At 36.6% G+C, this 17,285-nt stretch overlaps 1 protein-coding gene across 2 annotated transcripts in view; it reads left to right on the plus strand.

The window, feature by feature from the left end:
• Window positions 1-311: 311 nt before the first annotated feature.
• Window positions 312-17,285, plus strand: part of LOC131427452 (sushi, von Willebrand factor type A, EGF and pentraxin domain-containing protein 1) — a 100,766-nt gene continuing 83,792 nt past the window's right edge. The window contains exon 1 of one of the 2 annotated variants that reach the window (XM_058590651.1): window positions 312-721. In XM_058590651.1, coding sequence (XP_058446634.1) covers window positions 661-721 — 61 coding nt within the window. In that variant the 5' untranslated portion in view covers window positions 312-660. The remainder of the gene's footprint in view (window positions 722-17,285) is intronic. The other variant, XM_058590650.1, reaches the window with a different exon arrangement.

Genomic DNA, 17,285 nt, shown 5'->3' on the forward strand with positions numbered 1-17,285 from the left:
AACCGCCTCCGATTGCACCTGCTCGGGTAGTCGCCGGGATGCGGAGATTTAGCGACCGATAAGCATGTTCGTGCCGGTTACAAATCAGTCAGTCGTCTCTTAACGGTCTAGCGGCCTAGTTGTCGGCTGTAAACATTTCACCCGCTTCGAATAAAAATAAACATCGCGATTTTTTTTTCTAGAGTCAAAAAGCTTGAGAAAACAACAATACAAGGTCTCGCATGAATATTAGTATCATTGAATTCGATTTGCACGCGCGCGAATATTCGTCCTTGATGGATACTGGATACAACAATCCATGCTCGTCGCCCCGAAGGTGAGGCTGTGCAGCATCATCAACATCGCCATCATCATCATCATCACCATCATCATCGCCATCATCGACGTCGTCGTCGTCGTCGTCGTCGTTTGTGACAAGCACCGCACAGGATCCCCGTGAGAAGGTTCGACTTGAAAACAGGAGATACGTGCTGACCGTGCTACTAGGAGGACACACTTTTCACGATCTCTGCTGCGGAAAAGCAGAAAACTTGACCCATTGGAAAAGTGCAGTTTAAATAGTGTTCCAAGTGTGACATGTTGTGTATTCCGTGAAGATAACAGTGCTCTACAAGAGTTCGATAAAATTTACTTCGGAGGAGCAGTGTATCTGCAGGAAAAATGATGCTGAAGAAAAATCTTCTCTGCTGGTTGCTCCTGTCAGCCATATTGGTTAAAACGGGTGAGCCTTTTTTCGTCAATATCGGAAGTGGTGTAATGGGGGGAACTGGTGATGGGCGGTACAGCATCGTGGTGAGCAGTGGATGCTTCCGTGTAGCCTTTTTTGTGGTAGAATGGGATGTTTATGTTCAGTTCGTGTCTGATTCGGACTCGGTACCATGTGATGCGCGAACAAGGCAGACTTTCAGGCGCTCCAGGTCGTGTCGGACAGCTGATTTTGAAATGTTTACGTTTCAGCCATGGTATTGCAGAATCAAGGATGTGGGAAAGGCCAACATTGCACCATTTGATGATGACTGATGCCTGAAGTATTTCACTGTCATCGTCTGGTACCCTATCGTGCATAAACCGGCGACCGACGGTAATAATGCGCTTGAGCATTGAGGAAAGTGTGAATAACTTGGACTCGGCCGTAGCAGAGCTGGTAGAACGGAAAATATGTCACTGTGCAACTCTTCAATAAACTCTAGTTCTTGTTAGCTGGCGTCCTTGCACGTGATTTGAAAGTGGAGCGCGTGAAAGTGAAAATTCTAGGAAGTAGTGTTTATAATTTACACTTAGTTGATGCTGTTGAATAATTTATGCTTGTTTTTGTATGAGAAGATGAGAAAATGAATAATGTATGATGCAGTTTTTATTTTATATGAAAACCTAGTTAATTGCATAATCGCACACTCAGTCAATATTTGCTTGTACATGCTTGAACAACAGGAAAAGATGTGTTTTTTTTATGTAATGTTTTTTGTTCGATATGGTACACTGACCGGTTGTCGCAATCAAATTCTCAACCTTCAGAAGGTAGAAAATTGAACAAGCTTTCGGATTCACGATAGAAAATTCGAGCCGCTATCACTGCAAATTTGTATTTGTCAATTGCAATAGAACTTTTTTCAATTATTGATACACAACTCTTCTAATATCTGTTCTATCACCCCCATAGCGAATATTTCTTTGTTTTGTGTGAACCAAACAAAAAAGAAACAAGTGATACCAATACTTAAAGTTCTTCTGACAAATTGTGAATTCGAATCGGGTTGTTGCGCCTTTCTATCTATTCATGCGATGTTTAACTGACTCTTATAAAATGCAAGTGAAGAAAATATTTCACAATAGTTTTGAGAACCGCAAAAATCTGCATTCCAAAGCATATCAACCTAGATGAGGTGAAAAGTTATCTTCCCGGAAGTGAACGAAATGTTTCTTTCAGCTCGAATACACTTATTCCAGTGAATTTCCAATTTTATGATCCCATCCGAAAAACAATTTTCCGGAAGGACCGTGAAATACCTGTCCGCGGTATCGATGGAATCCTCGCGCGAATAGTTTTTTTTTTCTATTGATGAGTCATCTTTTGAAGCTGGAGAATAGATAATAGTCCGAGAGAGCGAAATCGGTCGAATAAATTAGTTGGGGAAGTCTTGTGATGGTAAATGTTTTTTTTCCAAGTGAATTTGTTCTGCAGCAAATTCAATCTTCGATCACCCCACTCGTCATTTATGTTTTTGCTTTTCTTATATAGAATTAATATGGAATCACTGTAGAGCCTGTGAATTAAGAAGCGCAAGACCGAGTGTCATATAGCATACGAATCAGTTCATAGACATCACAAAATTTGTGTGAGTGTGTGTGTGTATCTATGTGTTTGCTTATGTGGAACAAATACGTATTCGATGCCCTCGGAGATAGTTTAACCGATTTTTTTTTAAACTTAAGTTCGTATGAAAGATCTTATGGTCCTATAGAAAGCTATTGATTTTGATCTGAATCCGGCTTCTGGGTTCGGAATCACAGGATAAATAATAGGAAAACTTCAGTTTTGAAAGCTCTGAAAACAGAAAAATCAAATCCTGTGAACTAGACATACACCCTCATTCTTGTTTACGGCCGTATGCGATACGTTCGAAAGTATAGCAAATTCGTATTCCCGTTTACGTTCGAATCAACCACACTTTTAAACATCGTACATGCATAAAAACAACGCCCATCCAACTTTAAATTATCAGTTCTGGTACAGATTTGAGTTGTAAAAGAAAATCTTAGATATCATTTGTTATTTGACTTGTTTTTTTCACTGATTTTGTATCATCATGTTTGCTTACGTTCGTATCGACCATACGACGAACACATGCTTTCGAACGAATGCGAACAAGCCATTCTTGTTTTCACTCGAACGTTTACGTACGCGATTCCTGTGCAAAAGAAGGGTCGGTAGCGCAGGTAGTTTTTTAAGGAAGATTCCAAGCATCAAGGAAGTGACGAATGCTACATAATAAATAAATATCGTACTCAGGACCAATTTTATTCAAGTCGGTAAATGATATTTTCAAATTAAACTTCGTGCAAAGTAAAAAAAAGCATTTGAAATAGCAGTCCGATCAGTAGTATCTGCGAAAAATATGTTGCATTTTTCTTGCAATTTTGTCATGTTTTCGATAGCCTACATATTTATTTCATTGGTAAATTCATGCATTTAATATAAAATAAAGCATGTTTACCCATGGCGTATTTTCCATAAAGTACTTAATAGATGCAAAATTGATGCGTAAAAACTTTGAACCTCGCATATATTCAAAGGCTCCCCACAAAAAAACAGCATTTTACTATACTGCTATGCTTTCTAAATGATTTATGCAAAACACAAATTTATGATTTGATTACAAATCACCTTTAGATTCGAAAACAATTTTGTTTGAGATCGGTTAAACTTTTTTCAATGTGTTCGAACGGTTGATTCGCAACATTAAACTGACGAATCGAAACCACGGCATTTCGTCTATTCGTCCGTAAACGGGAATGGGACATTTCGTTCGTACGAATGATGTTCGAATACACGTTTCGTTTGAAACTAAAATGGCATACATTCTAGCGTTTCGCATATGGTTAATCACATGAATTGGACTGATTACATCAAGGCTTAGCATTTATTTTAAGAAGTTTACTGATATTTGAATATTTGTGGCAAACGAGTCGCGTTCGAATTCATTCGAGTGAAAACAAGAATGACTTATTCGTATTCGTTCGAAAGTACCCGTTCGTCGTATTGCGGATACGGACGTAAACAAGAATGAGGGTGATAGAATCCTTTAATTTTATGGGTTTAAAACTTAAAAAACATTATTTATAACGACGACGCATAAACAGTGAAAATTGTTCTAAATTTGACTCATAATTTTTAAATTTGCCATATAACACTTGCTATGTTGTTACTGGCACAACGAACTTTATTGTTTTTATTCAAGGGTCAATGAGAAATATTTTGAATAACTCCACAGTAATTTTTACGATTTAATAATTTTAGAGATATGGTATCACAATCCCAGAAAACTGACGCACTCAATATGTTCCCTGGCGTGTTATATTGGATGCAGAACTCATAAACAAATTCACTAAAGCCAAACATGCTTCCAAAGTGCACTCGCGTTATACGTTTGGTGCGGTACTCAGTGACACAATAATTTTGTTATTTGAATAATCTCGTCGTATACGTTTGGTACTAATCCTTGTGGCATCTGCTAGTTCGCACACCTTCTTTTCCACTATACCAACACAATTTCATGGAGCCATTTTTGATATTGTCTTGATTGACTCCGTTGGATTTCATTGGTAGTGGAGTATCGCAACCAATATTTCACATTATAATCTAAAAGAATACTAGCTAATAATCCTATAATATCCACATTATCTATCAAGCTTTGTTAATCTTTTTTGACGTACGACTACGTCTTTCTTTAGTATGTTCACCTGGGTGAATTTTCAAAATTTCACAACACGAAAGTGTAACGAAATTACTCCAGATTTGTTTCCTTAATAACTTTTTTTCCTGTTTGAGTATATTCTCTAATTTTTTCGCGAAACGAATGGAAAAAGATGTAAGATTGTTGTTAATATCACGTTTATTACGAAAACATTGAAAAAATAGGTCCAAACACGGAAAAATAAAATTAACCGAATCTATAAATGGACCCTGTTGCACGTTTGCTAGCTTCAGTCTATGATAATCCAGAGACACATCGAGTGCGCAGGCTGCCATTTACGCGAAGACAGTGGAACTACACCCAGCATTAATCAATTGGTGCTTCTGTCAATAGTGAATATAAGGTTCCGTTCCTCAAGTCTGAATGCAGAAAAAAACATATAATTATTTTTTTTTAATTTTAACATCTGCTGTTGGACATACGCAGTTTCGCTTCAAATAAAAGTCCAGCTTCTGGTCGTTTGCAATGGAGGAAAAGAGAACGAAAAGTGGAAAACGAAGGGGAACACTATACAAAATCAGCCGTTCTAATAGCTCTAAATGTTATCTAAAGAATTATTAAGGATACCTTCTTTGCAAATCAAAGATAAAAATCATCAGTTTAGTGCAAATCTAGAATATTTGATAAGTGGTGCACTTTTTGCTGTGCGAAATTCATACCAAACAAACGCCAGCATACGGCATATAAATATCGTAGATAATACTACCTTCTGAAAGCCTGAAATGAATCACGCAAATACGTCATTCAGCGTGCGAGTAACAGAAAAAAATACTTTCAATCGGCCCAAAAAATGAACAATGATAATCTGAAACGAAGTATTCGACCTTAAAATTCTATACGTTGGTATTTTTGTAGCCGTTAGAACCGCTCTTTTGATCTGTTGATCTATTATGTCCATTGTTAGGATCTATCATGGTCACAATGTTATCGACAGTTCTAAGGACCATAAATGATAGTGTTATAATCCGCAATTACGGTCAAATCATTTAGTTGGAAACCATTTTAAGTATCTTTTCATAGAATCAAGTAAAGAGTTATTTGGATTTCCTCATATCCATTAATTTGATTTTATAAAATCGATTTTCAACCAGAATAAGTGTCGTTACTAATCCATACGACGTCAAAACTTCATGGGTGCCACGACTCGGTCTGGAACGTTAGCGCTATAGAAAAGGGCACACAAGCATGTGGCAGATTTACTTTGTACGCCGTTCGCCATTTGTTCGAAATTTTTTAGTGGAAATAATAGTCAACTGTGTTGAAAGTTTGAGAAATGGTCACCTTCGGTTCTTTTCAAAATCCAAAGTATTTCACAAAGAACTAATAAAATTTTACTTGAAAAGGATGATGAATGATGTTATTGAACTATTTTAAGACTGTTTAGCAGTATCTTCGAGGTGTGTTTTCTTTATTAGCAAAACTTTTATTTCATTCACTGTAGAACGACTATTGTAGCCATAGAAATTCATGGCGAACGAACTGGTGAGCTGAGCTGAACTTCTGAAATGCGCTAAGATAAAGTAGACCTGTACCGGAAGTTCGTTGCTGACTGGACGAGTAAAAATTCTCAATAAACAACTGCGCGTTCTCATTACTTACCCGCAATAATTGAAGAATATTTGGTTCATTCTTCATTGTTTTGTCTTTCTCGTATAGAAAGGCTATATAATCGCTGTGAAAACCGACATTTGAATCGAATTTCTTATATCATTCGACACAGCTCGACGAACTGAGCAAATGTCTGTGTGTGCGTGACAAATATTGTTACTTTTCTCGGAGATGACTGAATCGATCTTTTTCAAACTTAGATTCAAATGAAAGGTATCATGGTCTCACACAAAGTTTCTGAATTTCATTTGGATCAGACTTTCGGTTCCGGAATTACAGGATGATAAAGACTGTCCCAGAAAGTATGGACGCACTTTGATTTCACTGTAAATAATTCACAAATGTTAGATATTCAAATTTTATTCGATATACTGATAATATTAGACTACAAAAACAAAATATTATTCTCAACATTTGCTACTTAGCCATTGTAGATTAGCTGGCGCACCTTCTTGCCATCGTTCCTCATTAAATTCCGTACAGACTTCTTGGCGACAAGTTTTGACACTTTTTCCAATCTTTTTCGAACTGTTGAATGGTTTCGGCTGCCGAGACATCTTTCCTAAGATGTGCCTTCGTTTATGCCCAAAATCCCTCAATTGGTCGAAGTTGTGGGCAATTTGGTGGATTTATGTCTTTTGGGACGAAAGTGACATTTTTGGTAGTATACAATTCTACCGTTGATTTCGAGTAGTGGCAAGAAGAAAGATCCGGTCAGAAGACAACATGATCCTTGTGGCTTCGAATCATGGGTAGAAGTCGTTTTTGTAAACATTCCTGGATGTATATTTCGCTGTTCATGGAAGCAGTGGTGATGAAGGGTTTCGAAATCTTACCGCAACTACAAATTGCTTGCCAGACCATAGCTTGCTTACCAAATTTTTCGACTTCAATCGATGGCTCGGACTGGTTTAACACTTGCCCTTCTCGCACCGTATAATATTGTGGTCCCGGCAAGAATTTGTAATCGAGTTTCACGTTGGTTTCGTGGTCCATGATTGTGCAGCTCAAATTTCCAGCAAGAATCGTATTGTACAGCTTTCGAACCCTCGGCCTGATCGATGCTTCTTGTTTCGGACTACGTTTTGGTTGTTTCTGCTTCTTATAGGTTCGAAGATTCAAACGTTTTTCTTTTTTTTTAAATAACTATTTATTGGAATATGAGTTTACATTAAATTATGAATACTTAAAATTGGGTGTTCAGCCACAAGTGGTGACTTTTCAGCCCTATTATATACATGATTTGGCTATTACCATGAGGACATCATTTGCTTCCGCAATTCTGAGATTTTTGTGTAGGGAAATTTCTAAACCTACTTGTATTGTGTAATTGGGAAAAGGAATTTATATACTAACTTACTAACTAATACAGAGAGCGAATCGAAAATTCAATTGAAGATTGCATCGATTTTGTCGGAATTCAAACGTTCTTTAGCACGAAGAACATTTGACTTCGAAGTGCCCACTTTTTTGGCCACATCCCGAACTAAAACCTCCTTCTTTTTCTCGAACGCCTTCAGTATACGTTTATCCAACTGAGGGTTAGCAGGACCTTTTTTCGACCTGTTTCGGTTTATCCTCACCGAACTTCCTAATTGCATTTCGCACGGCTTATTCCCTTACTCCTTCCATTTGTGCTATCTTTCTCAGTGACAGTCCGCGTTCTGTACACCATTTGTACACAATTTTTCGACGTTGTTCTGCTGAAAGTCCACGCATTTCGAAACAAACTAATGGAAACGAATAAACAACTGCACAAGTGGTTAGAGAAGAGTGTAAACAACAGGACGCAGCCATACAAATTGACAGATTCTGAACCATTGCGAAATGGCAGCGGTTTTTACTTGCGTCCATACTTTCTGGGACAGTCTTTATGCATTAAAAAAGTGAAAATAATGTCTCATTTTTCTTGGAGATGGCTCAACCTATTTTCACAAATTTAGATTCAAGGTAGGGTGCTTAGCATTAGCGTTGGAGGCTGCCCATGTGTTGCTACTCCGTTCTTGATCAGAACCAATTAAGCATGCAAAATGTTTTTCTGAAACAACTTGCTTGGGAATATCACATAGTTTCACATTTTGTTAACTGTATTGATTCCTGCAGGCAGATCAATATCGACGCCGCAGAATGCAGATCTACTTGGGAAGGAAGGATTGTTAGTTCAATGCATGTTGCTACTACAAACCGAGATATCCAACGTTCGGTTCCGGAAGAACCGAAGAATAGTAATCAAATGTGTAATGGAGCTAAGTTCATTTTCTCACATGTTTACTAACTTAAATTGAAATGTAGTGTATCAATATAGTAGTATTAGGTACAGAAATCATCAAAACAATTTCCTAAACTTTTTCAAATTGTAGAATTTCTGCTGTAATGTATAGGAGAAAATGAAAATGAGAAAGGCATTATTACACCACTAGGTGGGTTGAAACAGGTTTTTGTTTTGGTCTTGGTTTTGGTCTTATTGCCTTTGTTGGTTGTGTTGGAGTCAGTGCAGTAAAATTTCATTTCCGAATCAAATTGTTTGATGAAAATGAAATTTCTGACCTTTTATTGTCAGTATATTCCAAAACGTTCAATTGACTTTTGTTGTCATTCTTAAATAAGATCCACTGTAAGGATTAATTGTCAATTGGGTTTTGCACGAACATTGCACAACCCCACGTGATTCACTGAATGATTTGTTTACGTGTTCAGTAGCTGTAATATTTCAACTTTTTATGTCATTTGTACTGTAGTTGCAAAAGGCTTGGTTAGACAAATTTCAATTGATTTTGGTTGAAGGTGTTTTTCAGAAGTTTCCATACAAAGCTTGCCATATTAAGAAACCTGCTAGGGAGTGTATCGAAAATAAGCTATCCTCAAAATTTTCTTTCAAATTATTATAATAAACGATATTTTATTCAAACTAAAAATTGATTCTTTATTGTACGAGGTTAAACTTGAGCATAATGAAAACCGGATGAAATTTAAGTTATTCCTTCACGAAAAATTTTTCGAACTTTTCGTCGAACGCTCTCCATCAAGTTCCGGACAAGTGTTGCATCGCATTTTTTGGACACTTGAGCCTCGCATCGCATTTTTTGAACTCCTGCATGTTCCCAGCTGCCTGACCAGTCTTCTTGAAGACCCTCTTCACGATTGCCCAGTAACGTTCGATGGGTCGAAGCTGAGAGCAATTTGGTGGATTGATATTTTTCTCAACGAGATTTATACCCTTTTCCGCAAGCAAATTGAGAGTGGTTTTGACATACTGGTGTACTATGCTTTTTATATAAAGGCAGCAATCTCTTCTGGAAACACTCAGATCGATAGATTTCTGCACTTTTAGTTCCGGTAGTGTAAAAAATGGTTGACTTCAAACCACAGGAACATATTGCTTGCCATACCAGTACATTTCGACCGAATTTCTCCACTTGAATCGACCTGTCCGCATCGCTCACATCCTCCCCAATGACGACAGTAAAGTATTGTGGACCGGGAAGGGTTTTTGAGTCCTCCTTTGCATAAGTCTCATCGTCCATCAAAACGCATGCATCCGGACACTGAAAAAAGGCGCGAATACAATTTCCGGGCCCTTGTTGTTGTTCGCTTCTTCTGTTCTACACTTTGTTTCGAGATAGGTCTTCAGGCGATTTCGCCTCTTGATACGCTGGATCAGCCAAACGCCAGAAATTTATGAAAACGAAAATGTGTTTGATCCAGAATAAATAATGAAGCAATCGACTTGATAACTCGCATTTGCAACACACGTACGTTATTTTGGATCGAAAACGTATTGAAAAACGTTCTTATGATTTACTGTAGGGCGAACCCCGCATCGATTGTGATTAATCCTAATTGCGGAATCATCATATTGTTTTGTTCTGAATTTAAATTAAATTGCTATTTTTTTCGTTAAAAGACTGTTACGGATAAATGGTTCTATCGAAATTATGGTTTAGTTTACTTTTCAACCATATGCGAATACTACAGCACTGTATTTGACCATTTATGAGAATGCCTAATTCCGTACTTAGAGTGCATATCTGGTTTTGATTTCTCTACCGTTTCGTTTTCGACTCGTCAGTGCATAACAGTTTATGTTGAACTGTTATATCACGTAGATGTAGATTAGGGAGTTTTCACTTGGCATTTTTTGCCTTTCTCATATAGAAAAGGTATACAATCACTGCGAAAAGCGATTATTGAACTGAGGCCCGGTGGGCCTACTCGCATGATAATCCGGGTTGGTGGTTCAATGCGTAGAACGCGTGTCTTACAAGACAGTTGACAGATGTTCAATCTCCGACCTTGAAGTATTCTTTGAATCGACTGCGAAGTCTGTTGAAACAGAAAGACCAAATTCCACAAAAGGAATGTAATGCCAAGAGGTCGACTTTAGCAAACAAGCAAACTATAGTATAATAAGGGTACGATAAAATGCACATTTTGAAAAATATTGAATTTCTCAAGCAGTATGCATTGGGTGTTTTATTATGATGGGGTGGTTTATACTTCTTAACCCTTAATCCGTAAGCATGAAATTCATTTTGAATCAAATGTCGAATCCTTTCTAACGTTGAACGTCAGAAGATGAAAACTTACAATTTTTTACTCAAAAGGCGTTTATAATGCGTGTTTGATGGGCATGACGTTTAATTCGAATAAAAAACAACAAAAACAAAAACTACGTAGAAATGGTAATAAAGTGTTTCGTTTTGCTATTATCACATGACAAATTAAATTTTTTGTGTAAAAATATATCCAACCTAAATCAGCACACGATATTTTCTCTCTACAGTTCACATCGTTTATGCAGATCCCACGACAATCTCAGCACGTAGATCAAGGGAAAATCTAAAATCAAAACTCGAACGACTAGAGACGTTACGCTGCGATGTAGATCAACACAACCTTTCAAGCACGACGGGGAAAATCGCAGACAATGAGTCTGCCAGTCTACGGAACAAATCGGTTAACCATGTTCGAAGCGGATACAACCGGTATGACAAGGTGGCACGACTCGGTGCTCCTCTCGTCAAAAGTGCGTACTATCGGAGCTTGCGCTTCCACGATCGTAGACGATGCCTCCGCGTCTAGTCGTATCGAGACTAGTTGGAGCCGAAATAATGCATCTCAACGTCTTCGAGGATGAGTTCGTACCCCGCATGATCGCAACCGTCTGCCGGAATGCAACAAAGTGCACGACCGGTAACCAAAAATAAACCTTTCGTTCGTTTTCACGTTCTGGCAACCGGCCGTATAGTCATCGTGAGTTGTTGTCAGCTCAGGTCCTCCCGACTACCCGAGCGGTGACAATTTATGCGAGGCGAGGAAAAATCCCTCTAGTTCAGCTGCACAACAACGTGTTCGCGAAGCCAGACACCGCGACTAGACAAATTTGGCGCGTCGAAAAGTTATAAATTTAAATTTAAAATGCGGTTACACCGTTCGGGAAATACCCGCCGGAATGTCTGGAACGGTGACATATTTAGTATCGAGGATATTATCGGAAGAGGAATTAGCATGGTATCAGTCACGATTTGCGATGTGTTACAAACGTATTGAATAGGATTTGGCCATCTGTTTGTACAAAAAAAGTAAAATTTTGAACATTTATGGCTAGTCTAAATAATAAAGCCTAAAGTCGTTTTTGGTGATGGCTCAGATGCTTTGATGGCAATTCATCGAAAAGGCAAGAGTTTTCCCATTTTCGTATCTGTCAACATTGATAATTTTAATGATTACGAAAGATCAGATTGAAAATATTAACATTTCTATCAACTGTCCGAATGAGATATAGTTTTGATTTCGTTTGAGCACCTGTTTGTGAAAATTCTTTTTCATTATCTCGGAGAAATCGAAGTGAATTCAGTTATTTTTTTAGTTCTTACCAATCATTTCCAGGGACCTTTCATTTGAATGTTAGTTTCCATTTTTATCACATCCAACCTCAGTGCTCCGGAAATCGATGTCAGATTCATACATAGTTCAATAGCAAGGTATGGAGCTATGTGTCCTTGTATATAAATATTATTATTATTATTATTATTATTATTATTATTATTATTATTATTATTATTATTATTATTATTATTATTATTATTATTATTATTATTATTATTATTATTATTATTATTATTATTATTATTATTATTATTATTATTATTAATATTAATATTATTACTATTATTATTATTATTATTATTATATCATGGTAATACCTAGTTATGGTAATTTCCCCAGGAGGTATAAATCTAAGCTTGCGATAATCGGTTAATTGTTTTTTTACTCAGTTACTCCCGAACCGAAAGTCGGATCTGATAAATATTCGAACTTAATAGCAGAAAATGGAACCTTTCAATTAAATTAAGGTTTATAAAAATTTGTGCAGCGTTCTCTGAGAGCGAGAAATTGGTGTGTACTTCTTTGAATTTAATTGCACATTTTGATCCGTTAATCCGAAACCGATGATCAGATCAGATAAATTGGTGTTAAAGCGCACATGATTGATTGAAATTTATTTTACGTTTTACCTTCGACTCACCAGTGCATTAGCAGATTATGTTGGACTGCTAATGCCACCTCGCGAATCAACATAATCCGCTAAGCAGGCGTAAAGTCATTGTTATTTGCAACGCACTTGTTTGCACCGACGCACAGTGTTTCGAATCAATAAAAACGTGGACATAAATCAGTAGCTGCCAAACCGTTCTTTTAATGCATATAGTTGCTTTTAAGATTTTTTTACAAATATATACAGCGTAATTTGATACTATCCCTCAATTGTTCATGGCCTACTTTGACAAAAAATATAACCATAACTTTTTTTTCTTCTACAAAGTTTTAGAACTATTGAAAATGATTTACTTTGTCAAATATACCAAAAGGTCGCACCGTTTCGGATATACAAAGCGTTTTCATGACAACCCCCATCAGTTTTTTTATTCATAACTTGTCTCGAGTTACTTTTTTATGCATACTTTGTTTGGAATAATTGAAGAAAATAAAAAATCCCATATTTTTGTTGAAGGTAGTGCATAGGTTTGTTGTTTCCTTGCAAAGTTAAACATCAGTTTACCTTTTTTTACATATGATAAAACCTTACACCGAAGCGAAATATGCATCTTTATGCAGCTGATTATTACAAAATTTATAGGAAAAGATATGCTCAATAACCTTAAAAAAATCCTAAGTGGAACTCGATGGAACTTTTTTAGGCCTTTTTAAAGTTAGTTTTAGTTATTGAATTATGAGAACCCCCTTAAAACTAGTTTTCTAATCATAACTTGTTTCAAATTAGTTTTACTTTATTTGGAATGATTGTAGAAAAATGATTGTAATGCATAGATTTATTCTTTTCTGGAAAAGTTATACGTCATTTTACCTATTTTTACCTAGGAAACCTTGTACTGAAGCGAAATATGCAATTTAATGCAGCAAACTTTCACAACACTTTCAAAGACTGGCCCAGAAAGTATGGTTCAGAATCTGTCAATTTGTATGACTGCGTCCTGTTGTTTACACTCTTCTCTAACAACTGGTGCAGTTGTTTATTCGTTTTCATTAGTTTGTTTCGAAATGCGTGGACTTTTGGCAGAGCAATGTCGAAAAATTGTGTACAAATGGTGCACAGAAGACGGACTGTCACTAAGAAAGATAGCAAACATGGAAGGAGTAAGTGAAAAAGTCGTGCGAAATGCAAATGGGTCGAAAAAAGGTCCTGCTAACCCTCAGTTGGATAAACGTAAACTGAATACGTTCGAGCAAAAGAAGGAGGTTTCAGTTCGGGATGTGGCCGAAAAAGGGCACTTCGAAGTCAAATGTTCTTCGTGCTAAAGAACGTTTGAATCTTCGAACCTAGTGTTAGACCAGTCCGAGACATGAATCCACCAAATTGAAGAATTTTGGGCATTAACGAAGGCACATCTTAGGAAACATGTCTCGGCAGCCGAAACCATTCAACAGTTCGAAAAAGATTGGAAAAAGTGTCAAAACTTGTCGCCAAGAAGTCTGTACGGAATTTAATGAGAAAAGTTCGCAAGAAGGTGCGCCAGCTAGTCTACAATGACTAAGTAGCAAATGTTGAGAATAATATTTTGTTGTTGTAGTCTAATATTATCAGTATATCGAATAAAATTCGAATATCTAACACTTGTGAATTATTCACAGCGAAATCAAAGTGCGTCCATACTTTCTGGGATAGTCTTTATAGGAAAATATATGCCTAATCCAATTTATTTTCCTATGAGAATATCCTGAGTACTATTCGTGTGACTCATTTTCACTGTGGCCATGCTGAAACCATGAATGGTTAAGAAACGGAGGGCGTCGCGCGTCTACTAATTTTGTAACTCGCTTTTGCAGTGAGCGTAGAACTGTGCAATTCGCTCCTGAACTATTCCAGTGAATCGAATCTTTGAAGTGAGCTCACAGCTCTTTTTTAAAGAACCGCAGCTCACCAGTTCACCGCACTGGTAAGCAGGGATGCCAGGTTCACAGATTAATCTGTGTTTCACAGATTTTCAACCTTTCAACAGATTTCTGAAAATAGTCACAGATTTACACAGATTCTGAAATCGATCATAGATTTTAAAAATTGATTACAGCTTAGCACAAAAAATTACAGAGTGGTAGGAAATTGTGAGAGTTTTTGGATGTCACTGATTTTTGAAAAAATGACCTGGCATCCCTGCTGGTAAGGTGAAAACAAGCTACGAGCTGAACGGATCTTCGGCTCTTGAAAAGCGCGTTATAAATGAGAAGAAATGTGTACATGAGCTTTTGTTCGTTCTTCCAAATGTTTATCTATCCTTCTTTAACAGATTGAATAAGCCATTGTCAATAAGAAATCTTACCTCTCACTCAGTGGGCTAAGGTACATTCAGGGATACCACTTTTATAGATATTTTCAAATATGACATAATAAAAATTCGCAGACAAGTTAGTTCGCATAGCATTGTTCTTTGTGCATCAATGATTTCGATCATGCATATGAAAGAAAAAGTAAGAAGTAAGTAAGAAAAACGGCGGAGGAAGGAGTAAGAAAAACGGCGCAAAAAAACGGCACTCGAGACAAACCTTCAGTTCAATCCAATTTATTTTCACTATGGCCATGCTGATGAGCTGATGAGCTGATACATTGAATCAATTCCCTTTAGTGAGCTGATCGGTTCGGAGCTGCTCACCGGTATGAGCTGCTTCGCACATCTCTAAGTGAGCGTCGCACGATCAACATATCGTCTTAAAAAACGTGTTGCTTCGTGATAACTCAATTTATTTACACTTTTGTAAATTGAATCTCTTCGTAAAGGTTTATAGTTTTATAATACTTTTTCATATTTAGTTTGGAAAACATTTTTCCATTTTTTTAACATGTGTTGAAATTTTGATAATTTTTCGGATTTTCAATATTTAAAACTAACTTTGAAAAGGCCTAAAAAATGCATCGAGTTTCACTTAGATATTTTCTAATATTGTTAATTGTCAAAAAGTAAACAAAATAATTGAGCTTGTTTATTCGTATTTATGCGCACTTTGTAGTAGATACTTAGGTAATAGAGGTAGATTCTACGTAGATAAAACCAAACAAAACCGACTTTAAAATAAAGTGAATATATCTCAAAAAATATTTTTTTACATTATTTATATCTTCAGCAAAAATACTTCAAATGTTTTTTTTTCTTCAAAATGAGATAGAGAAAAATCTTGTAAAACTTTTTCGAAGACACGTTAGCTCTTAAAAATCAGTGAAAGTCAGTACTGACTTTTGACCGCCTTTTTCCAGTTTTGGACCACTGTGCGACGTGCGACGTGCGTATCTTTCGGCACGTCGGAAAAGGCATTTCAATAAGGTATGCTTGTAGTGCGCTGGGTAAAACGTTCTGCGGAGGAGAAAATGAATGAAACGATCAATTTTTGCACGCTAAATCGAAACTGTTGTTTAAGCATTATGAGGACGAATACGCGTCAAATTCTCTTCTTTGATTTAAGAAGGAAGTAAGGGATAATTTGAATCAAAAAACACTTTTTTGTAATTTTTTACGGAGACACAGCTTAAGCAAATTTATTCAAACCTTTGTTACATTATAAAGCATCATTTGAAGAATATTTAGTTAAATTTCCATATATTAATACTGTAGTAACAGAGTATATTCCAAAACCTCTTTTGAAAATCAGGTTTCGCGGTGAACACGATAACTCGGCGTAGAATTATCTGAAATCAAAAATGTTCTTAATTTTACTTAAAGTACGAGTTATTTCTTCCTCCTCCGTCGTTCTCAAATTATTAATTTGATTTTTTAACAGTTCGTGGCATATTTAAGCAAAAAAAAAACGCTATGCTAAATTTTCAGCCAATTTCGTGGTGCAAAACTACCATAATATGAAAATGGAAAAAAAATCAAAAACGTTGGGGAGGCATTTTATACCAAGAAAGTATGTTCGAAGTTTGAAAAGAATCGTATACAGTATATTTTACAGGATCGTGTTAACGGACTTCGAAAAATTGGTTTTCAGAAAAACGCGTTTAAATATTTTTCCTCAAAAAGTGTACGAAAAATATTTTTGATAACTTACACTCAATTTTGACACAATATTATTGAAATGTTAAACTTCAAGAAAATGTCAACAAAACGATTTTCCGAAACTGTTTCATCTCATATTCCTTAAAATTTAAACATCTATTGGTGTTCATATTTCTGATGGTATGGATCAACAGTTATATTGATACGTTAAGTGTAACAAGAGATATTTATCATTGCCGTTTCAACCTTCCGAGCGAACGGACGTGCTTTGTGTTTACTGCGAAAAAAACCAGTGCCGTGTGTGATAACGTGACCGGACGATCAAAACTAGATTATATCGCTATTGTGTAATAGACAATAGTGCTTTTTTCTGTGAGAGGTTTTTTGTACATTATACACTGAAGCAGTGCATTGTTGTGAGCGGACGATCGAAACAGTACCGTTAGCCGGTGATTGTTTGATCGATCAAGGCCAGATTTCAGTGGCCATTGTGATTATACTGTGCGGATTATAAGTGAGTGTGCTTTTTCCTCTCGGAGGTTTTTTGCACACCCTCGAAGCGGCGATACGCCGATCGACGAGGGCTTGGCCTTGGTGGCCCCCGTTGGATTAAAAGTTAAGTACTATTATTTTGTATATTTTTTTTTCTTCTTCATTCGACCGTTCATTCCCCCCCCCTCCGAATCATTTATTT

This window comes from Malaya genurostris, chromosome 2, assembly GCF_030247185.1.
Source record: "Malaya genurostris strain Urasoe2022 chromosome 2, Malgen_1.1, whole genome shotgun sequence".
NCBI classification, from domain to species: Eukaryota; Metazoa; Arthropoda; class Insecta; order Diptera; family Culicidae; genus Malaya; species Malaya genurostris.